General features: G+C 31.9%; 1 protein-coding gene across 1 annotated transcript in view; it reads right to left on the bottom strand.

Moving 5' to 3' along the window:
* LOC129221032 (hemicentin-2-like) overlaps positions 1-9,495 on the bottom strand; it is a 98,848-nt gene extending 89,353 nt beyond the window's left edge. Inside the window, exons 1-2 of the mRNA XM_054855468.1 lie at positions 9,490-9,495; positions 8,093-8,192 (exon numbers count right to left, since the gene is read on the bottom strand). Coding sequence (XP_054711443.1) covers positions 8,093-8,192; positions 9,490-9,495 — 106 coding nt within the window. The remainder of the gene's footprint in view (positions 1-8,092; positions 8,193-9,489) is intronic.
* Between the last annotated feature and the right edge of the window lie 15,401 nt (positions 9,496-24,896).

The raw sequence follows: 24,896 nt of genomic DNA, 5'->3' as shown, positions 1-24,896 counted from the left end.
CCACATCTTTTTAGGTTAAAAGCCTAATATTTACATTTTCATAACGCTAAAGACTAAATTAATAAATAAGTACTTTAAAAGGGTCCTATTTTGAAAACTCAGAAAGTTCAATTCCTTTGAATAGTTATTTTTTCGATTTCTGTAAAAACAAACTTTGCGTAGTACTTCACAGACAACTTCCGTCCTTTTGGTGTTAAGAAAAAAATATATATAAACGTTGTTTGATTCGAAATATTGATAACATTGTCTACCATTGGTGTATATAAACTTATGCTCTAATAACTATTCAGATCGAAAGCAAAACTCATATTTTGCAGCATATTGGAAAGACTTATTGCCCCATGTTACCATGCAATTTAAATTCTGTAACTTAACTAAATTAAAGACACCTCTTTATCATGCAACGAAGAATAACTTTCATTTTAAATCTAATCCTAAATGTGAAACGAAAACAAAACTCACATGTATTGAACTAAATGACAATCTCTTCGCAAAAGTAGGAAGATACTTCAAAAAAACATGAAAATTCAATTGTTTCTTTGTTCAACAAAATGACTGCAGAGAAGCAAAAAACGGTTATGCGATTGTAAAAGATATGAACGTTGAGACAATGGTAGGACATAACAGACTTTTCGTAAAAAGGGATATTATCAGAAAGAGAATTGAAGAAATGACAAACGAACCTCTAGAAACCAAGGTGACTTTGGCAGAATGATGACTAGACTTTTGCCTAAGGGCAATAAGATTTTAGAAGCCTTAGTTCAGTAGAATAATAATGAAATTAAAAAAAAAGTACAGCGCGCTGATTAGACATCAGTAGGAGCGTTAAAAACGAGAACAAGTTTTATACATTGATTTACAATGTATAAAATTGTTGTTTTTATACAATGTTTAAAGCATTTGATCTATTTTATGAGAAATTTGATAAAACTGTTGTATTTTAAAAACAGTAAAATAAATATTTTCTATTTTAAAATATTTAATATTTTAATATTTTATTTAAGGAAATGAAACTTTTATAATCGGTTTCAAAATATAGTAAACTGATAATTAAGTTAGTATTAGGGATGAGGAAACAAAACGAATTGTGATTTTGCATGGTTTCGGCCGTTCCGAAAATCACTTAAGTCATTTTTTTTCGGATCTAGTTACATAAATCAGCGGACGAAGCCGCAAACAATTATCTACATGAAACTGAGGAAAAATTACTGAAAGTGATAATGTGAAAATTATGTTTTAGCATGATGGATCAAAGAAATCCTGCATCAGATACTCAGCTGGTTCTAGTTCAGAGGAACTGCAATAAATGCGTAAAAGAGCACTTTTTCATGTAGTAGTTGTAAAAAAACCCCAAAAAACTATTTTTATTTAATTTGTGTGTGGTTAACCCTAGCTTCAATGACCAAACTTTTCCCTTCCCCTCAATAACCGGGAACCCTGTTATCCATTTTGAATTTCGAGATTTAGAGCAGGATTTTTTTTTTGGACACCTCTTCTATTAAATTGAAACGTTTCATGCCCCCCTCATCTTGGGAAATATGTGTATCCTATTTTTACCAAAAAAAGAAATGGCTTACTGTTTTTCCAGCGTTTTATGTTTACGTATCACGCTAAATGGTCTCTTAGAAAAAAAAAAAAAAAGCAGTGTGTGCAGTTTTTCTGCAGTCTTTTTTTTTTTTTTCTTTTTGTAACACTGGATGTATTAGGTTTTACGCTTGGGTATTTCAAAGTGACTTCGTAGTATTTTATTTATTTTACGAGTGATATTAATTTTCGGCCCGCGGATCACATGGGGCCCGCAAAGCACATATAGGTGGCCTGTTGCATCGAAAAATGTTATCTGTTATTTTTATCGTAACTATCATTTGCTCAACCTTTGCTGTCATGCCGTCTAAAATTCGTAGGTATATTCAGAAAAAAAAAAACAGATCATATATTTCAACTGAAATATTATTGTCTACATATCGAGAGACACGAAGTTCCTAACTCAGTACTACTGACGATTTAACAATATGTTCGTATATCAAGAAAAAGAAGAAAAAGCCGTAATGTTGTTTTCCACTTCACACCATAACAAAAAAGACTCTTGAGCAACAAAAGTCACAACTATTTTGTTTTATAACCAAACGAAGTCTGGTGTTTACACGATGGATCAAATATTCCGATAATTTCGAAGCATTTGATTGAATGGTAATAAACAATGGGGTCTAGTGCCCTCTGAAATATAAAAAACATTAATCCATATTATGAATATACTTAATTCCATTTATAATCTTAATTATATCTGTTAATGTAATTTGAATAAATGTCATTAATACGGAAAGTTGCTTTGAGTCTAAGATCTGCAGTGTGACTCGTATGTAATATGCAATGTTTTAAGTGTTTATTAGTTATTATTTTTTTACAGCGTGAAAAATTTTTCGAGCATGAGAAGCGACTCCAATACTTGGTTGTGGATATCGGTTGTGGGGATTTTTTAGATTTTTTAAAGGGGGGGGGGGGGTACTTGCTTGAGGTGTCCCAACTTGCTAAAAATGTTCATGTTTTTAAACAATACACTTTTCTAACCCTTCAGAAGAATATTAATGGTGAATGCAATGCAGTTTTCCCTATTAAATATAAATAATTGCTATTTAACTGCCAAAAACTGAATAAAATTAGGGGGCGCGATATCATCGGGGGGGGGGGGGGAGTGGTGGGAAAAATGGTGGTCATATTTTGACTCAGCGGCTCATTTTACACGAGAATACTCAAAACTGGTGTCCGAAGCACTTCAAAGGGATCTTTTATGATGTGCAGTGTAATGGGTACCCGGGTACCTTGTTACTGAATATAGGTATAAAAAATTTAAATGCTAAAAATTCCACCCTAAATTTTTCTGAAAACACGGTTACAACTCTGTTTTGGTCAGATTCATGTAAATAGCAAGGATTAAAAGCAATTTCATCAAGACCTACTTAGAAAGGGGAAAAATTATAATGAAGGTAGCAAAAAGGTTCCCCAACCAACCCCCCCAAACCCGTTCATTGATGCTAGGGTTAAATGGAATGTTTTAACATGTTATGCTGATAAAGGAGGATTTCTCTGCATGAAGTAGTGTGACCATGAAAATAAAAACACAAGCTCTGAAATTGCAATTTAAACGAAGGTTAAATTTGAGCATATAGCTCACAGTTTACCTATAAAATCCATGTCATCGGTCAAACGAAATGGATTGAATAATCATCACTAAACATAATGCGTAAAGACAAAAATATATATTATGACTGTGACATATAATCCAATACGTATTTCAAAGCAGTGACACTAAATATTTCAGCTCAAAACTTCACCACCTGTTTGATTTAACAAAAACAAAAATTAACATCCTTTTCCGACTGACAATTGATATACGCAGAAGTAACATTAATTGAAGCCGATTAAAAACAATTAAAAATACTCACAAATTAAATAAATTAACAGAATTTAATTGCGTAAAATATTAATTTTATTACTTTTACACATGCAATCCAATAAGCATATCAACGAATGTTAATTGCCGCTAAATATTTTAGCTCAAAACTCAAACAGATGTTTGTTCCAAAAAACAGTAAATATAATAACATTTTCCAACTGACAGTTGGTACACGCAGAAGTTACAATAACCGAAGCAAATGAAATGCAATTTCAAGTACTCACGAATTAAGAAATTCGCAAACCATAATGCGTACAGAAAACAAAAACATATTATGACTATTACATATAATACAATACGTATTTCAAAGCAATGCACTAAATATTTTAGCTCAAAACTTCAACACCTGTTTACTTCAAGAAACATAAAATATAATAACCTTTTCCGACTGACAATTGGTACACGCAGAAGTAACAATAATCGAAGCAAATGAAATACAATTTCAAATGCTCTTAAAATAAGTGATTCCCAAAACATAATGCGTATACAGAAAAAGATATTATGAAGACAAAAAGTATTTTTTTGACTATTTCAGACAATTCAATAAGTATTTCAAAGCACTGACACTAAATACTTCAGCTCAAAACTTCATCACCTGTTTGTTTCAAGAAACAAAATATAATAAACTTTTCCGACTGACAATTGGTACACGCAGAAGTAACAATAATCGACGCGGATGAAAAGCAATTTCAAATGCTCACAAATTAAGTAATTCCCTAAACATAATGCGTATACTGGAAAAATTATTATGAAGATTAAAAGTATTTTATGACTATTTTCAGACACTCCAATGAGTATTTCAAAGCACTGACACTAAATATTTTAGCCTAAAACTTCAGCCCCTATTTGTTTCAAAAAACAGAGAATATAATAACATTTCCGACTGAAAACTGGTACGCGCAGAATATCAATAATCGAAGCAAATATAATACAATTTCAAATGATCACAAATTAAGTAATTCACAAATCATAATGCGTGAAGAAAAAATTTTATGAAGACAAAATGTATTTCATGACTATTTCATACAATTCAATAAGTATTTTAAAGCACTGACACTAAATATTTTAGCCCAAACCTTCAACACCTGTTTGTTTCAAGAAACAGAAAATATAATAACGTTTTCCGACTGACAATTGGTACAAGTAGAAGTACCAATAATTAAAGCAAATGAAATACAATTCCAAAAGCTCTTAAAATAAGTAATTCACAAAACATAATGCGTACAGAAAAATTATTATGAATCTAAAAAAGTATTTTATGACTATTTTATACAATCTAATAAGTATTTCAAAGCACTGACACTAAATATTTTAGCCCAAAACTTCAATACCTGTTTGTTTCAAGAAACAAAAATTATAATAACCCTTTCCGACTGACAATTGGTACACGCAGAAGTAACAATAATCGAAGCGGATGAAAAGCAATTGCAAATAACGGGGAAAAAATCCTTCTCCTGGATGCCATTTTTGAAGCAAAAGCTTCACCAAACATACTCAGAAATTCAATAGCACGCATATTTTATCTAAACTGAACTGAAGCGAAAAAAGAACATCCATTGTTATTTCCCGTGTTCCAAATGTGGCTGTTAAATTTTAAAATAAGGTATACGCATGCAGAACGGAGTGATCGATACATGAAATAGATTTCAATCTCTTGCCTGAAAAGTACGGCCGCTGTAAGACAATGGAGCAGCTTCGATAACGGAAGAATGTAGAATAAAATTCCTTAAATATATAAAATATTTGCCAATAGACTTGCGGTGAACGTTACGAAGAAAGAAAGAAAGAGAAAAGGAGCTGCGGTTTGAATATCTTCCATATATATTTCGATATTTATTTTGAATATAGAATATTTAGGCATCTTTAAATATATTTTGAAAGCTTGCATGCGTAATGTGATTCTTCTTTTTAGCATATATAAAGTAAAATAATTTTAAAATACTTCACTGTTAGTAGAATGCTCTGATGTGATTAAAGCTATTGAATACATTGGAGCATTTCTGCGCAACACTAAAAAAATACTCAATTATAAAACCAGCGATTTCTACCTTTTTCCCCCGTGGACTGCACCTCCAGTTAAGTATCCCTTGCGGGCCAAAGCGCATGTAAAATTAAAATATATTTCATTTGTTGCTGTATGTGAAATGGGAAATCATGGAAACATAAGAATAATCGCAAGACAAGAACTTGTCATTTTTACTATACGCTTATTTTATTGATACAAAATTTTCATAGAGAAGAACTTTCTTTTAGAAACCAACTTCTTACCATTTGGCTCCATTTTTTCAATAAATATTCTTAATACCGAATAAAGATAATTATTTGTTTAGGAAGTTTCTAGAACACATTTTTCGACTTGTGATGCTGAACAGAATATTAGAGCCCATAGATAAGCTCGCGGTCCTGGTGCGGCCCAGGGGTCGTCGGTTGAGAACCTCTGGTTAAAACAATAAAAATATAGCACAACCGTCGTAAATAACGTAGAATTAATTGTTCTTTTTTACAAGAGTTTCCCCGCATAACGTTCTTGAAAAGGATTTGGACGTCATAACACTGTCGCGCAGAAAATAGTTATATTTTTGGTGTCCCCGCAGTTTTGCAGACACAAAACTTCCTTCAACCTGCTTTTTTTAAGAAGGGAGGAAATTTAAAATGTCAGTGAAACTAAGGATAAACTTTTTTTTTTCATGAAGTTCTTTTGAACTGCCAGGAATTAAGCGTATAGACAGTATCTCTAAGACACAGCTAGTTTTCTTTCAGAAAGAGTGTTGCATAAGATGCAAGTCTGCAATAGATGTGGGGTTTTGAACTTTTTTTTCCTTTGGGGTACAAAAAGTGTCTAGCTTATTATGATTAAATTTGGTATTAGGTTTTTTTCCGCAACTAATTTCAATACGTAATTGAGTAAAGTAAGGAAAACACGCATTAAAGGTTTGTTGTAGGAACTTCTTCTGACAAGAGACTAGTATCATTATTATTTATGTGCACATGCTCCCTCCCCCATGAAAAAGTGCGAGGTTGTGCATATGTCTGCAAACCGTATGGTCTACAAGCTAAAACCTTTGTCATTACGGACAAACATTAAAAGAATAAATTGCCGACGGGTTTAAAGGGATCAAAGTGGTAAATATTAAAATTTGGATATAACTAGTAAAACTAGAAAGTGAATCTCTCCTCTGACTTTGGGGTAGAAATAGAACTACAGTAGCACAGAAAGGTGCTGCTACGGAGCATGATTTTAAAAACTTCTCAATGAAAACCTACCTAGAACTTTGTCTTTGAACGCGTTTTACTCAAAATTTAGAAATGAACACTTACACCCCTTAGCTTCTCACAGTTTCATCTAGAGTGCATTTCAATGCTTGGTCAAAAATGAGATTTTCAATCGTTTCCCCCCCCCCCCCCCGCTGATAATACACTGCAGTTGAAGTCTTTTTTCTTGATTTGAAAACTAGCTTCTTACAACGAAGAATGGTTTATAATGAAATTTAAAAACTAATCAAATGCTTTTAAAATAGTTCCTTTTTGAATTAAAAAGTCGGCAATTGTTTCATATGACTTTTGCACTGTCTTTTCTGTTAATTGAATCCAGTTAAAAACGGGGGAAAAATAATAGCTAGTTATACCCGACAGTTTGTTATAAAATAATGCGTGAAAAGCTTTTTTTTTTTTTGGTTAAACAAGTGTTATTTTTGTGACGTCAACTTGTCAACATTTCAAAAAGTGACACGGTATCAAATTTTGATTGCACATGAAATAGTGAGAAGCAAAGGGATGTAAGTAGAAACTTTTAAGTTTTGAGTAAAACGCGTTCAAAGTTGCGCTTTCTTTGAAACGTTTCTCCAAATTATGCAGTATGACAGCACCTACAACGGCTACTAGTACTATATCTTTCCCAAAGACAGGCCATTTGTACCAACCATTTGTACTGGTTCTCTTAAAATTTTTAGTTTATGCAATCACATCCCTTTGCTTCTAACTACCTCATATGGGTATGCATAGTAAAACGTGTATGCAAACAACCTGAAAACGCTTTTAAAAGAAACAATATGGACATTTGAAAATGCAATAGCAAAACTGAAGACTCAAATACGTGAAGAAATAAAAGGTTTTACTAACTGTTTTTTTTTCTTTCTCATACTTTTTTTCAACAATTCGGTAGTACATTTTAAACAGTAAACTACATATAATTTGGATCTAGTGTGCATGTAAATTATTGCCTTCTTTATTACTCCCCTAAACATTCTAAAGTGAAACCAAACAAACGCAAAGCAAAAGATATCCCTGCCTTAACAGACCGTTTAACGATGAGCACCAGCTTCAAAGTTACTGATTGAAGCTTTCTAAGATTTACAACCCTTTGAGCCGTCCGGAGAACAGGTTAAGTTTATTTTGTTTCTCATGCAGATCTTTTACGAATCTATCGTCCGTAAATTATCACAGTGCACATTACTTTGGGCAGAGTTTATTCAACCGTAAATCTGTTCGCGGTTCCTTGCTTGCTACTCCCATGTAATAAATTTTCTAAAATATTTCAGCCGCGATCAGAGAACATATCTATAACGGTAGCGATCCAAACACGTATTGTTCATATTATGATAAAATGTAGTCAAGGGTATTTTACTGACCTGCCATTACTTGTGATGTTTTGTAGAGTAAGACAAAAGGCACAGCAAGCCAGAATAGCTCCATGTTGTTGTTTTCGATGATTGACTTCAGATGTGAACACTTGTGTTACCTGCGAAAGAAAAAAAAATATATATAAAGTAAATTTAAATTATGATGAATGCATATGTTATTAAATAATTTAATAAGGTATTTACATAGTGAGAAAAAAAAGTCATCAATATAAAAATATGATGCAGCAATATATATATATATATATATATATATATATATATATATATATATATAATTTTGAATTTCGCAGTCTGTAGAAGTGCATCTTTTTTTGTGAAAGGATGTAAGGATGTATATGAGTACTTAAACTCATGCATCGTATCAGATTTTTATCCAAAGTAAAAATTTGAAAATTAAGGTTTTTTTTTTTTTTTTGACTGAACACTGCTCCTTTCCATGATTTCTGGAAAACATGCGAATTCTGCAGACGAAAAAATGCTTGTCATAATCCGGACGTGCATAGACTTTATGGTTTGACATTGACAAAATATAAAGAAGAAAAATATATTTTTTTAATGTTTCGCAATGTTCGTTACCTATCTTTCTATCAGACTGCGTAGAAAATACTACGGCTTTACCATTTACAGTACAATCATTGATCAAGAGTCAAATGTAATTATTTTGGTAAATTTTGAGACATATGCGCTACCATAAGATATCAATTGATCTAAACCAAATAAATACACAATAATTTTTGATTCTATTTGAAGACGTTACAAACTACATTAGGTAAACATCGAATTTAAAAAAAGAAATCATTTTTTTTTCTTCATACTATTTTTATTTGTGCCAACTTTGATATAGGTTTTTTCAATATTTATTTTATTTATAAATTTGTTATAAAGAGTTTTTCACCCCACACTAATCTATACCAAACATTTACGTTGATTTTGTCACAATATTTTTTTGTTCAGTAGCTCAGGTATAAGAAATATTTGGTGTTGCCCTGTTTATCTCCCATTCTCGAAGTAAACTGCATTAAAAGAGTCGGTGTTCCTAAAAAAAGACAGCAATAATAATAATCAAATTTTGATTTGTATTTTTTTAACTTAAATGAATTTTAGTTATTATTGATTATGTTTTTTAAATTTTTTTGCAGATTTTTAATCACAAAGTATTATTTTTATTTGAGGCAGTGAGAAGCAAAGGGATGTAAATGTACGTTTTGAAGTTTTGAGTAAAACGCGCTTAAAGTTAGCATCCGAGGAAAGCTTTTATTGAAGTTTCTTTTCTAAATAATGCAGTATAGCAGCAACTATCAGGGCTACTAGTACCATCTCGTGCCCCAAGAGAAAAGAAAAGGTTCACCTACCATTTGTACTGGTTATCTCCAAATTTTTCATTTTGCTACTTACATCCATTTGCCTCACTCCACTTTACCCTGCCTCATTTAATGTAAGAACTAGTTGGTAAATGTTTGTATTAATGACTCCTTGCCCTCAAAAATAATTTTAAACAAGCTAATGTGTGCATCACCTGACTTCCTTTTACTCCAATTTAATGTCATTTTCCAAATATTGGCAATTTTAACGTGATTAAATAGTTTACTCTCCAAATATCACCAACAGTGGCCAATTTGAAACCAGATTTTTAAAAAAATCGCTAAATTTGTTGCCACGTTGGCGACAAAACTTGGCGACCAAAACACTGGCGATAAATCGCCCAGTGTCTACCAAATTGTAACACCACTTGAGTTTACATCGAAATTAACAATGATTCCCCTCAAAAAAGAACAAAATACCCCTTCAGAACCACCTACATGAAAACAAAAGAGGAGGTGCACAACTAGCCCCCACTAGGAGTCTACGTACCAAATTTCAACTTTCTAGGACACACCGTTCATGAGTCAAGCGACATACATACGCACAGACATACATACGTACATACAGACGTCACGAGAAAACTCATTGTAATAAACTCTGGAAGCGTCAAATGGATATTTTGCTCGTCTATACGTTCTTAGGCACTTACCCACTTGTGGTGGGGTTGAAAAAAAAATCAATATTCATTCGGGGTCGTGCAAAATGGAAATTAAGGCCGATTTTTGAGTGAATTTTTTTTTTTGCGAATACAATAATTCCTTTTTTGTAAAACGAAGTAAAAAAAAACATGCTAAGTAGTTCAAGTGTTTCCTAATACAAGTTTGAATCACAATAAACGAAAATGATGCATAAGTAACACCGAATAAAAAACGTAAACGAACGAAAAAACAACACACAAGACAAAAAAATAAATCAATCTCAAAAGTTTTAAAAACAGAATACAAGTCACATGTTACGGGCGTTTTCAAATGTATAAACATTTATAATTTTACGTATGTACTTGACATTTTCTCATTTAATTAGTTTTGTAGAGGTAAATGAAAATATGTTACACACAAAACAGGCAATTAATCTGACGTTTTGTTCAATACTTTCATCATCGGTGAAAAAGAATCAAATAACGATGAATACTGTGGATTGCATTACTTTAATGCATGTTGTAATATTTAAATCATATATTGCCTTACTGCATAGCTTGTTTTTCAATAACTCCTTTTTCTTTAAAACAATGGTGTAATTGAAGCAAACTCCTTTGGAAGAATAAAGTAAAAGAAAAAAATATTAAAGAAACACCCGTACTAGTTGGAGCATCGATTAAACAAAAAGTGATTAATTCATATGCTTTCGTAAAACATTCCTTCTGGCATAATATCTGCAGAATAAAAAAAATATTATTTTAACTTTTCTTTTTTCCTCTAAAAAAGTTGATGTTTGAAAAAAATCAAAATCATGTACTCTGAATCAATATTTCCCCCAATACTTTAACATAATTTCCACTGTGTAGTAAAAAAAATAAAGTTCTAGCGTTCTTTATATTTTAATAACGATTCCAAAAGTTTCTAAGGTACGTGTTTCGTGTTTAAAATAATTGAAAAATCGATGTGGAATGTTTAGATAAGGATTTTGCTCCAGCGTCGACACATTTTTTCGCATTAATAATTATTAATATTACTTGGTGTAGAAAAACGTTTTGGTGATCGCCCGAAAGCTATTCACAAAAAAATACTAAAAATAAATTATAATGTATGGAGCTTTAAAATGTATTTGGTAACCTATCTTGCTTGATTACCCGACGTAACCAATTTTCATTTCCCTTCCGCCTCAAGGAAATAAGCCATAACCCAGATTACTAAATGGGAGTTTGTACTTTTATTAATTTCAGTTTTTTTTTCTTTTTCTACTCTTTTTAATGGAAAATTTTGAATTATTATACCTGAAATGTTGGCTAGATTTCTTTTATTTTTTTGCTATGACTATACATGTTGTAAAAATCTTTCATTTATTTTAAAACTGGTTTTAAAAGACCATCTTCCTTTAATTAACTGGACAATGTTACAAATTAAATTATTTGTGTTTTCAAACATCGAATTAAATTGCTCATTTCTTGCTATTTGCGCAATACTTCTTTAGTATACTATATCATAAAAAATGCTCATAATATGAGAATTGTCAATTTAAAAATGTATCATTTCAAAGACTTTTAGATCGTAAAACATTTGTTTTTCGGACTTTATAACATATATGTCTAATGTGAAAAAAAAAAAAAAAAAACCGAAGTAAACTTTTGTCGAAATCAACGTCGGATATTACGATTTACGGACATACAGAATTCTTAATCCTTTTGATTAAAATGTAACACAAATTTTTTATAGGATTTCGTCCTAAAAAATAAATGACAATTGCTTAAAACTGAAGAATTGTCTGCCTAACGTGATATTTTAATGAACATCTTTCTAAACAAAGTACTAAATTATGAAAGAACTTATGAATCATATTATTTTCAAAAATGATAAACAGAACGCAATTTTATTAACATTTTACTAGAAACAATTACACAATCTTCTTAATAATGAAAATCTAAATAAAAGATTGCATTCACTGTAAACAAAATAATAGAAACCGTCGACAGAAATGCAATGTTTTTTTAACATCATTTCATTAACGTGAAAGAATAGAAATATCTTTTTTTTTTCATTATTCTACATAATTGTTAAACCATCTATTATATTCAGCAGCAATGCCGTCCTTATAATTGCATGCTTCGTATTCTCTAGCAACAGGAATTTTTCATTTAGTTAACGCAATATTTTTTCAATGCATTTTTTACATTTATTCCGTTTGAAACTTTGTCCAAAACCTAATTAGGAAAGTGTTGTTAATTAAGTAAATCTATTTTTGTAATGTTTTATAATGACTATGGAAATTAGAATAGATATAAAATATGCTAATTTTTAGTAAATATGACAATCAAATTTTAAAAAAATGAGATGGATTGAATGCGTATTTAAGAATGAGCAAAAACGATCAAATTGTAAATTTCTATAATATGGATGGCATCGTGTGTAGTACAAGTAAAATGATTAAGGACTTGCAAAACGTGTGGGAAAAGGTAGAAAAATATATTACTGAACAATAATATCAACGACTATGCTTAAGTATATGGTTATTTTTACAATGCTAACTAAAAAATTAACTGAAAAATATTATTATTTTTTTCGTTTTGAAACATGAAAGGGAATTAAAGTTATCATTTAGTTAAATGTTTCCTGAAAAATGTAGTTTTATTATTAACTAGTGGTACCCGCACGGCTTTGCCCGTAATAGAAAATTAAAAGGTGTTTTGGTTCGCCTGTATATTTACATATAATGTATGGTGAATTTTCTCACCAATTGGCTTGGTTACGGTTTCACGTAATGATAATTTCGTTTTTTTTATCGACCATCTTATGAGAATTTTGTTCCTAAAATTAGAATAGAAAAAGAACCACATCGAATTTTCGAAAAATCGCTTCGAGGTGCACACCCCCATGCTACAAACTAACTTTGTGCCAAATTTCATGGAAAACGGCCGAACGGTTTAGGCGCTATGCGCGTCACAGACATCCTACAGACATCCAGACATCCTCCGGACAGAGAGACTTTCAGCTTTATTATTAGTAAAGATAAAGAAGAAAAGAAAAGAAGAAAGATAAAGAAATAAAGAAAAGAAAGGTAATTTTCAGAAAAAATTCTTTCCCATTTTATTAAATTTCTGTGAAAAATGGGCTTAAAATTGGAATAGAAAAAGAACCACATCGAATTTTCGAAAAATCGCTTCGAGGTGCACACCCCCATGCTACATACTAACTTTGTGCCAAATTTCATGAAAATCGGCCGAACGGTCTAGGCGCTATGCGCGTCACAGACATCCTACAGACATCCAGACATCCTCCGGACAGAGAGACTTTCAGCTTTATTATTAGTAACTAGTGGCACCCTAACGGCTTCGCCCGTAATAGAAAAATTAAAGGTCTTTTGATTCGCTTGTATATTTACAAATAATGTATGGTGAATTTTCTCGCTAATTGGCTTGTACCGACGTTACAGTTCCACGTTATGATAATTTCGTATCTCGCCAATTGGCTTGTGCCCATGTTACGGTTCCACGTTATGATAATTTCGTCATTTATGATAGTTTTTTTTCTTAAAATTGGAATAAAAAAAGAACCACATCGAATTTTCGAAAAATTGCTTCGAGGTGCACACCCCCATGCTACATACTAACTGTGTGCCAAATTTCATGAAAATCGGCCGAACGGATTAGGCGCTATGCGCGTCACAGACATCCTACAGACATCAAGACATCCTCCGGACAGAGAGACTTTCTGCTTTATTATTAGTAAAGAAGATAAAGAAGACTAGCGGTACCCGCACGATTTTGCCAATGGTAAAAAATTAAATCGTCATTTGGTTCGCATATATATCTTCACATATATAATGCCCGATGTTCGAGTAACGCGTGTTTTTCCACAATGAAACTCGAGCCACGGCATGATAATTTGATAATGTTATTTGCTTATGTTTAACATGCAGGGAAAGGCTTTATTGTGACAAGGCTCAACTCGATCTATAACTTAACTGTTTTTACTGGTAAGACTGTGTCATTTCAGGGGAATGAAGAAACGAAAGAATGGTCAACAATGCACACTACCTACAGGAGTTTAGGGTTAATCCACTAGAGTCATGGCTACAATTTCAACTATCAAAATGTCACCAGACAGGCAATGGCTTCGTCCAAATGTAGAAGCAATTTTCACCTGCCATACCTTGACGGGCGATTTTCTAGTTTCCAAATAATGGATGATGAATTTCTCGCCAACATGTCAATGTTAATTTGCTCGCCCACGTTATGATAGTTTGCTCGTTAAACTGTTCTTAAAATTGGAATAGAAAAAGACCAAATTCGAATTTTCGAAAAATCGCTTCGAAGTGCTCACCCCTATACTACGAACTAGTTTGGTGTCAACGTTCACGGAAATTGGCAGAACGGTCTAAACGCTATGCGCGTAACAGACATCCAGACAGATAGACAGATATCCAGATTTTCAGCTTTATTATTAGTAAAGATTAATATGTTTCTTTTTTAATCATTTCAATTATTTAAACTTTTGTTAAAAAGTTCCGGTTCGTACATTTCATCTGATAATGCTTCAGTAAATCACCATCCAATCTCCTTCTCCGAGTTAAACCGAACCATTGTTTCGGTCACTCGTCTGGTCTGTGCTAGTTCCATATTAGCTACCAGTGATTGGAACTCTTGGCTTCCTTAAGAGGTTTTCCACCTCCAGCTCAGTCACTCCTATGCCGGGCTGATGAGTGCTAATAATCACGAAACTGCAGTCCTCGGCTGGAATTGACTGAGCTGGCGCTGTATTTTATGTATTTCTGCCTTAGCCCTGGCTATAGGGCGGTTACTTGCTGAATATAAAGGTGACTATGTTCTTGTTGTTACTTCTATTTCTCAGATTAGACCTAGTCAGGGTAAAGTACACTTCTTGATGCTAAAAGAACATCGTGAGAAAGTTTAAAGTGAAATGTCAAAAATTATTGTTCAGAATTTCCGACATACTTTAAGCATATCGTAGTGACAAACAAGTGTGATGAAAAGGTACAGATACACTATTAAGGTTATACTCTTTCACAGGGATTCCAAACTGATAGTCAATATCTTAACTGATGCTCAAAACAAGAGACATGTGACGCATTAAAAGAATAATCTCTATTCTACTCTAGAAAACAACGTGCATATCAACCGAAACAAATATTAATAAAAATAAAAGAAATCCATTGTAATAAGTCAATTAACCAAACCAGTTGGCTGTGTAAATGAAAATGCAGTGTTTTTGTTTAAAGTCCAATAAACAAGGAAAAATACACGAAACTCGGAAAAATCAGGTAAATGAAATGGGAATGAATCTAATAAATGTTAATACTGTTTATTTGGTAGAGATGATAAAATAACATTTATTTAAACAGGTAAAAACAATGTACGTATAATGAAGTTCTGGGAAAAAAGGCAGTCAAGCAGGTTACAAACTTTTTAAAAGGTACGTTCCTTGTTCGTTACCTGTCGTACTGACGACAAACATTTTAAAATTTAATGCGGTACAAAATAAATTACAGTAGTTTTCAAAATCGATATATTAGCCCAAATTAACAATTTACAAAAACTATTAATTTATTGTAACTAAACGCGTTATTTCTTTAAATTATTTTTGCGCTAAATTAATTTTGTGTATAACGTGTTTTAAAAACGGTGTTTTTTTTTTTATTTTCATTTTTGAATATGCACTTGTATGTCAATGTTCTTATAACAATTCTGACTGGTATAAAAGGAAATAATTTGTGCCATTAAGTTTTCTTTCAGTAGTTTTACTGAAAAAGGTTTACGTACAGTGGAATTTGATTTGCTTTTTTTTTAACTTCCAAAACAAGGAATTGAAAATTGAAAATGAGAAATATTAAATAACTGAATCAGTTTTCCCTATGCAATCAAACCCGTTTCGAAATATATTTGCTGAGAAAAGAATTTTACATTACATTGGAATCGTGAATAAGAGCATGGTTTGAAAGAAAGATTAAACTTACGCGATCGATTGAAAATGATTCTTTGCAGAACAATTGCTTTCAAAATTGGAAATTGAAACGTGGGAAAAAAACACATCTAAGAATGCAGTAAAAATATAAGGTACAAAAATTTTAGTGACATGAGTTGTAGGCATCAGAAAATCGAATAACAAAATTCAATTATAGAAATGCATTCGAGAAAAGACACTATTTTACTGTGCATATTTGTACAACATATCGTCGGTACCATGCTAAACAAGCGACTGTAAAAAATTACGAATCGCATATTCAAATTCGATGGCTTGCCGTAGTGCTCAAAAAGGGCAACCTACTAATTATGGCTACTTCAAAAGAATGTTTTACCCTTAAAATTATCTATAGTAACTAAAACATTGGACATAACTAAACGCGTAGGTGTAAAAAGGTTACTGACTTGGATCTCCTAAAAAGTCCCAATTTTCACATTTGAGGCAAAGGGAAGGGATGCAAAGGAGAAAGAAATTTTGAGAAGCAAAGGGATGTAAGTGGCAAAATTAAAAATTTGGAGATAACCAGTTCAGATGCTAGGTGAACTCCTCATCTGTCTCGGGGCAAGAGATAGTGCCAGTAGCCCTGGTAGATGCTGCTGTACAGCATGATTTAGAAAAGAAATCAACGAAAGTCTACCTAGGACGTTATCTTTATAGTCGTTTTACTCAAAACTTAAAAACGTCTACTTACATCCCTTTGCTTCTCACTGTCTCATTTCTTAATTTAGCATGGTACCGACGACATTTATCTACTGCTTCCAACCCTTTTACGCACAATGTTTTTTAAATTTCACTTCTCTTTTTGGTGGCGCTTTAACAAGAACACCAGTTGGATTACATTTGTGAAGGATTCACGAAAAATGTAATACGTTATTTTATGTTAACAGAAACGATTTTTACTTGAACAAAAAAAAGAAAAAAAAACCCTCGCTTTGAAAACCGCATCATGTCATGTCACCGTAAGCCTTTAATTTTGTACAGATGTGCCAGACAGTTTTCTACGAAAAGCGGCAGCAATCTTTACTCATTGGAAAGTTATCGTCAAATGCTTTTTTAATTACTGATGAATAAATCTGCCATTCACGTATTTCGATTATAGCTTTTCATGGATTACTGGAGTTTTTGAATCATCGTTGCATAAGAGACTCACCAATAATCAAGGGCTTCATTTTCTGGTTTCCATTCGTATTTTCACAAAAAGGGACTGACAGTTTCTCTTTCCAACGTTTGTCTCTTTTACAGGTGCTACATTTTATTGCTATAATAGTAGATGAATAAATATCATTATCCGTCTTAATATAGTACCTTTGGAAGGGGAAAGACAGTAAAGAAATGAAGGAGGTTCAACCCCTTATTTTCAGATATATTTTCATTTCTTTCTGACCCTTAGAAAATTTCCAATTTACGTCTATTTCTTACTTTATTTAAATCGGAAACTATAGAAGCAAGCTTGTGCAATAAAGTACAAAAGATAAAAAAAGAATAGGAAAAAGAAAATATTTACAGATAATGCCCTTTACTTTCGACTGCAGATTATTTAATTTAATGAAACTTAAAACTTCGACGAAAGGCAATTCAGGCCAATGCAAGTTGAATCTTTAACATATTCTTAACTGAATGGGATCACAAAGACATGCTCCAAGATAACATTTTAATAGCCATGATAGCATTCAAACATTATGCATTTTCCTGTTTGTTTTGATGCTGAAACTGTTATTGCGTGTGTTTATATTTGTATTATGTGTTTTACCCCCCCCCCCTCAGTCATAACATTCGGTTGAACACTCAACAGGGTCATTACGATGATGATATTGGGGATTTCGTTACATAAATATGTTTTAGACTAATTATATATTAGGCGTTTCGCACGTAGAAAGTTGAAGTTCTTGGAAATTTATTATTTTTATTTCTTGTTACACTAGTCAACACCAAAAATGCATCCGGCTCAAAAATAGCTATTTCGGAATCATTTAGCCTTGCTAAACACGAAAATCACCATAAAAAGTTGGGATCAGCTCTAGGTTTTAATAAACATGGCCAACTAGGATAGTGAATTCTCACTAATGCTCTTTTTTCGTGGCATATAGAAACCCTCCCTATGAGACTGACTGTCCTCTAAACTTTGACCGTAGGTTGGGAGAGAAAATCTCACTACATGAAAACCGAAATGGACCAAAAGAAATTTAAATGCCCAAAATCAGCCAAAATATCTAGTTCTAGGTAGATCACCTCGATTTCTGCTACGACCCATGCTCATTCTGCTGGGAATAATGAAGAACTTCGTGAAACCTGTGAACAAAGACAATTTTCCAATACCCTAGATGGAAATTTCTAAGATATACTGAAGCTAAGGTTAAAGAGAACATTTTTAATGGTCCTCCAAATTCGCGTTATTATGAAAATCAAGTGTTTTTGAAAAAAAAAAAAAAAATGCGAAGAGAGAAAAAAAAATATTCAAGAAGCCTTTAAGGGTATATTACAAGTATTTCTAAGCAGCAGAACGAAGACGAAAACCTGCGGAAGTTCTGTGACCATTGATGAATGATGTCTCTCTAAAACTCTACTTTTTCACATCTTTCAGGATAGTTAGTTTAAAAACTAAAGCTATGCGCAGTGAGCATGAGGAAAGCTTTCATCAAGATATCTTTACAATGTATCGCAGATATCAGGGTCATTGGGCTGAGTTAATGCTAACCAAATGCTGCTGAACTATTACGAGAAATGGCCCTTCTTTGCCGCATAAAAAGCAATAGAAAATAAAGCGTTTACAGCAATAAGCAAAAAGCAACCACTGGTTTCCAAAAAATAAGCATTGTTTCATAAAATATGACCCATTTAATAACATTTATTGCACAGGTTTTTTTTTTTTCCTTTTCAACATTACCTTTAAATCAATATGTGTTTTCTGTGTATCTTTCTCCAGCAGGCTTCAATGCATCTTGAAAACAAGAGCTAATAAAAAAAATCCACCACCGACTTCATTTTTTTTGACCCGAAATTAATAGAAATTGACTATTTAAAACCAGGATGCAGAGCAAAAAGTTATTTTTTGTTGACTAGTGTTATTAGTAGCTATTTAACCGGAAAGTTTTTTATTCTTTAAACTTGGCTATTATTCTACATATTTAAAAACAGCTCAACCTAAATATAAACTTATTTTTCATAAACTGTCATTGTGTTTTTTGATTAAACTAGTGCTTTCTTACTTGAATTTTGGCAACACAAAATGATTTAGATGAATCCATGAACATTTTGAAGGTATTTTGGCTGAAAGTAAGGGTATTACACTGTAAAAAAAACTGTAAATTTTGAAGAAGTTATCCGTATTTTTTACAGAAAAAAACTGTTCGTAATAAAATACAGGATTTCTCTGTTTTTTTGAATCTGTAACCGGTTATAAGCGTTAACTGTTACCATCGCCTCACCGCGTACTTTGTTTTTCTTCGAAATTTCGCCCGCCTGTTTGGATTTTGGTTCTCGTGCTCGAGTTTTTCGATCTTATATTTAAAGCGAGTAAGTCTTAAATCGTTTGCAACTTCCATTTCATTGCATCCTAATCAATATTTTATTATTATGTTTTTTGTCATCTGTTACAGAGGCATATTCGGAAATTTACCTTTGTATACATGTATTTCGTAGTAGTATAGTAAATATTGAAATGTATTTATAAAAGTATAGTTTCATTTTTTAATCTTCATAAAATAATAAATCAGCTTGAATAAATAATAAAAATACGGAAGATTTCTGTAAAATAAACGGAAGAAAACTGGCGTCCTGGCTGACAGTTTTTTCCGTAAATTTTACAGATTTTTTTTACAGTGTAGCCAATTCCAAAACGGTTGAAGGAGTTGCTTTGGTAACCAAAGGGAATACTTAAACCTACCTACATGGAACACCTTATACGCTACGTTCCATTAGAAATTTCTAAAAAAATTCAAATCCGGTTGTTTTCATTGGGTAAACATTCTTTAACTGTAGAAGTGGTATTTTTTAGTTATTTAATTCTTCTTTTCAATGCTCACAAAACAAAATACTTATCTGCAGCACAGCTGTTAAGTAAATTTTATTTCTAATTATCTCACGAGACAAGTTTAAAAAAAAATCTTTGATTAGCATTTTATTTCTAATAGGAACGGTATTTATTTAGTTAATGAGCTTTCAACATCCAAAGTCCATAGATGTTTTTTTCATTGAAAGTTCTAAAAAATAAGTACATAGGATTACGGAACTCCTGTCCAATGTTTTGATTAAATTAACGCTCCCTGGCAGGAAAAAAAGAGCGAAGTTCTAAGCCTTAAGTACCACAACAAAGAAGGTCTAAACCAACACGAGAAAATTTTGATGGATTCGTACAAATATATTTCCGGGAAAGTCATGTGGGAAAACAAAACTCAGTTGAATTTTTTTCCCCATCCTCAATTCTCTCCACGACATGAAATGAAGGTACTTTTACAAATGTGTCGATTGTGATTTTCCTTCTTTATTTAATTAACTTTCTTTCTTTAAAATGAGACTTTTCTCATTTAGTGTTGGAAACTTGGATATCCCAGAAGGGAAATCAAGGAAATGTTCGCAGAAAAGGCTGTCATTCTTTATTTATCTTTCTTCCACTTAAGTCAACGCACGCTGTTACATTTTTTCGTTGTTCGCTAGATTTCTTTTCTTGATTGTTCCTTTAAATACAACAAAATTCCGTCTCCAGACGGAAAGGCAAAATCATTGTTTCTGCGTCCTCTTTGTTTATTTGTTCATTGGTGTCATTGTTTTCTTCATTTCGTTCTCTTTTATTTCCGTAGAATAAGAGTGTTTCGAAAATCAATAGATCGACATCAAGTGGGGAGGGTAGAAAGATTTGGTGGCAAAAATGTTCTCCAAGCTCTCGTCAAGATTAAGTTAAAGGCAACGAGCAATTACATTTTGCTTTTGCTGCATTTGCTGAACCGATTCCACTTATTCTTTCTCTGTTCTTTCACCGAAAAATTCGACACGTTAGAGAGAAGGAAATTCCAAAACTCAAGAACAGCAGGATACTAGGATTGTTTAAATTACATCTCGAGGTACGCAAACTCTATTTGTTTTTGAATTTTCGTTTGCATTTCACAGAAGTCAATGGATTCTGTTGCCTATTTTATAAGAGATGATTTGTGAAATGCCCAAGTAAGCTTAAGGGATGGAGAACAATATCTAAGTTTTCAAGACTTTGGAGCATTAAGCAATATTTTAAATAATTTCATCTGCTTTTGTTTTTCTTCGATTTTGATTCTGATTTTTTTCTCTACATCCAGTAATTGAAAAAGAAGAGCAAGCAATTTTTTTAATGCAAAGTAACAAATTTAGAAAAATGAAAGCCGTTAAAAACAATTTTTTACTACGCAATATTTCTTTTATTTCATTTTTTAATTTTATTTTTTGACCAACATCCTTATAAAATATGTATAAATACTTGCTCTTAAACAAAATGATAATTTTTTTTGAATCTTCAATAATAAATCAGTAATAAACAATAACTAATATATTAACACTAGTTCACAAATAAATAAAACAAGCTTTCTTAAGTAGTAGGTACTAATAGGTACCCATTAAAAAAAAAAGAAATTCAGTGACAAAAAGGATCCAGGATGTATAGTTATTTAAAAAGAATACCCTTAATCTTAAACAATACCCTAAGGAAATCACTAAACTTAATTTATTTACTATTATCTTTTGAATAGATGTTAACAAGCAAAAAAGAAAAAAAAGCGCAGTAACGAGCGAGCAAAAATCATTTTAAAAACATAGTTAAAAATGTTATTCATTTGCTTATTATGACGTACACACGTACCTACTTCAAAATCGTGAACTTCGATAGAAGACAAAATTAAACTTAATTTTCATGAGATAGTTTTACTTTTCGTAATGCGTACTACCTATAAATAAAAATGCTTAAATTTGTAACTTGTTATTATTTTTATTTTTAAATACGAATTTTTAAGAAATTTAATGAAATTATGAATTATAAAATATTTTCAATTTTAAATTAATTTAAACGTTCCCTTTTCCGGGGAAAATAATCACGAAACCCACTTAAAAAATCAGAAAATCCTTTGTCATCAGCATGGAGAAAAATTGGGGTTATTCACACGCTCCCTGGCATGTACTTAAACTCAAATAAATTTACGGCACCCATCCTCAAATACAAAACTCCAGTTTAGTCACAAGCATCAAGTCCTAGCATCAATTTAAGTTGACTCCCATACATTCAGAACAAACTATTTTACTCTACAAAGAATGGACTGCAGCCTTTTCAGAATCACGCCCTTGCGAATGACCTACAAAAGACATTCTGGAACTCGTTAGAACACAAATTGTATATGTCTTCGCAAAAGGAAACTGTCGCCAGACCTCATGCCTGCACCAGTAAAATGTGGGGATTTCCTGTCCCGTCACGACATCATGTTTAATTTGCAAAAGAATAAAGTCAGTATTTAGATAAGCAGTCAGCGGTTGAACGAAGCAACGAATTAACATAGAATTGAATAATGTGGTCCAGTTTTGAAGCCACTTGGTGTAATGCGTGCGGACATTAAAATCCGGCCGTAGCGAAATCTTTATTCCTGCTGGGTTGTGTCGTGCAGAGAATTGCTTTTGGCAATAGCCCAAATTCTTGTCAAAAATCTTATTTTGCGTTTTAGCCATGGTGAGATGAGTATTTACTGCTGCTATAAACCTCAACTGCTGATAAGCTCTTTTCAGAATGAGAGAGTCTTGAACACTAAGTGACTTTACATCAAAATCTTGTTGCGGAGAATATGAAGATAAGTTGATAAAGTTACAAACTAGTAAACTTATGGAATAAAGCAAATATATTCAATTAATCTAAATATAGAATATGCCATCGGTGTTCTGTCTTTATTTGTTCCGTATATCCGCATAATTAGCTTAGTTTATAAAATAATTTATCCAATTCCATTTCCAATTCTCAAGTTATTTTTTCAAAATGAATTTCAGTATTTTTTACATACTCTTACATGTCTATTTTAGCTTCATTTAATTTATTTTAAAACTGTTCACCAAAGAATACCGTATTTAAATATTTTATGTACATTCAGTTTTACTTCACAAAGTTAATTATATATATTTATGAACTTATTTTATTGCAAAATCTTTGTTTCGGAATGAAAATGTTTCTTTGAAAATGTTGTAATTAAACATTTTTTGCGCTTTTGCCTGAAACTTTTTTTGTCCCTTAAAAAAAATATTAACGTAAAGACAGTTTTTTCTTTTTTTTTAAACTTAAAAAAAAAAAAAAATAGCACTAGAAGCTGAGAGAGGGTAAATTTAACACTAAACGATATTTCATTTGTCACCACGCAAAAAGTATAGATTAAATAAAAATTCATTTAAAAACATTTTATAATTTAATCTGATCAACATTTTGCCAGATTTAAAAACACGTAACCAATAAATGTTCCAATTATTAGCACTTATACAAAGATTTGCGGTTCGGGTCAATTTGACCCGTAAGAACTGTTAATGCGCAACTGACAAAAAAAAAAAAAAAAAAAAAAAAAAAAACTGATGGAAGTATTTGCAGTGTACTCCTTTTTAACCCTCTAATTAATAAAATAGAATGCACCAGAATATGAAACAGCGGTACTTTTCAGCAAAAGGTATTATGAGTTTTTTTAAAAGCATCTATGCTTGAGTGCAGTAAAAAAATTACATCGGGAAAGTTCGAAGAAATTTTGAAATTGCTTTCATCCCTTATATGTCTAAAAAAAAGACGTCACAACTCTGTATTTTTTTCTGTTCAAGAATCTTTAGTATATTCAAAACAAATATCTGGAAATGATTTAGAAGGTGATGGTAATGATGAAAGTGCTTTGATTTTTAGTAGTTGAAAGTAAAAATTATTTGTGATGCAAGGAAAGTCTCTCGTCCTTCTTACCACCAAATAGAAGTAAATTATTCGGATAAAATATACATTTCAAGACTCAATGCAAGGGGGCAATGCAACAATCCGAGGAAATGTTAAAAGGAAATCAGCTACAATATTCCAAGTTAAAAATACTTCCAAAGAAGAGGGAGTTTTGAACGTCACATAAATATGAACGAGATATACGATTAAGAGATTAAGATATATATATATATATATATATTCGAGTCTTCGTAAACTGATATTAAATCACACAAAGAAATACACTGAATATGAATCATATCAGCAGATTAAAAGAAGATTATGGAATCTAGCGATGAAAGAATATGTGCTATTTTATTAATTGTGCAAGCATGTGAAACATATTCTGGCCTGAACTTCAACTGCATAGCTTGTGGTGACAGAACCCGGCAGCATCACTTTTGCGGAATAGAATGTCAGGTGGCCAAGGTTATGAATAAATGAGATTTTGGCACTTTGAAATAAAATCGGCCCATGTTTTATGTAATAGTTAGTACCTTGCTGGAAATCAATGTCAGCGTTTTGTGTAACACTAATTGCAAAATATAATAGTGGTCTGCAGTACATTTCAGGCTTGATTGAAGAATTGCAACAAAAGTATATTCTCTCCCGACCATAAAAAAATCTTAAGAGTCTGAGACGCAAAAAATGATAATGGAGGGCAACTTCAAATTAAACATAAACGAGTTTAATACCATAGTTTTCAAAGTGAGAATAAAACTATAAACATCAGTTTGAAACACATAGCTCTCATATAGCTCTGTGGTTTCATTTAAGTTATGATATGTATTTTGATAGATACATATTAGGTTTAAAATTTTAAGTAATACGATTTTATAAACGCATCAACAATGTGCGCTTTGAATTAA

This window comes from Uloborus diversus, chromosome 4 (assembly GCF_026930045.1).
Source record: "Uloborus diversus isolate 005 chromosome 4, Udiv.v.3.1, whole genome shotgun sequence".
In the NCBI taxonomy this organism is placed as follows: Eukaryota; Metazoa; Arthropoda; class Arachnida; order Araneae; family Uloboridae; genus Uloborus; species Uloborus diversus.
This window is presented reverse-complemented; position numbering and strand designations above follow the sequence as displayed.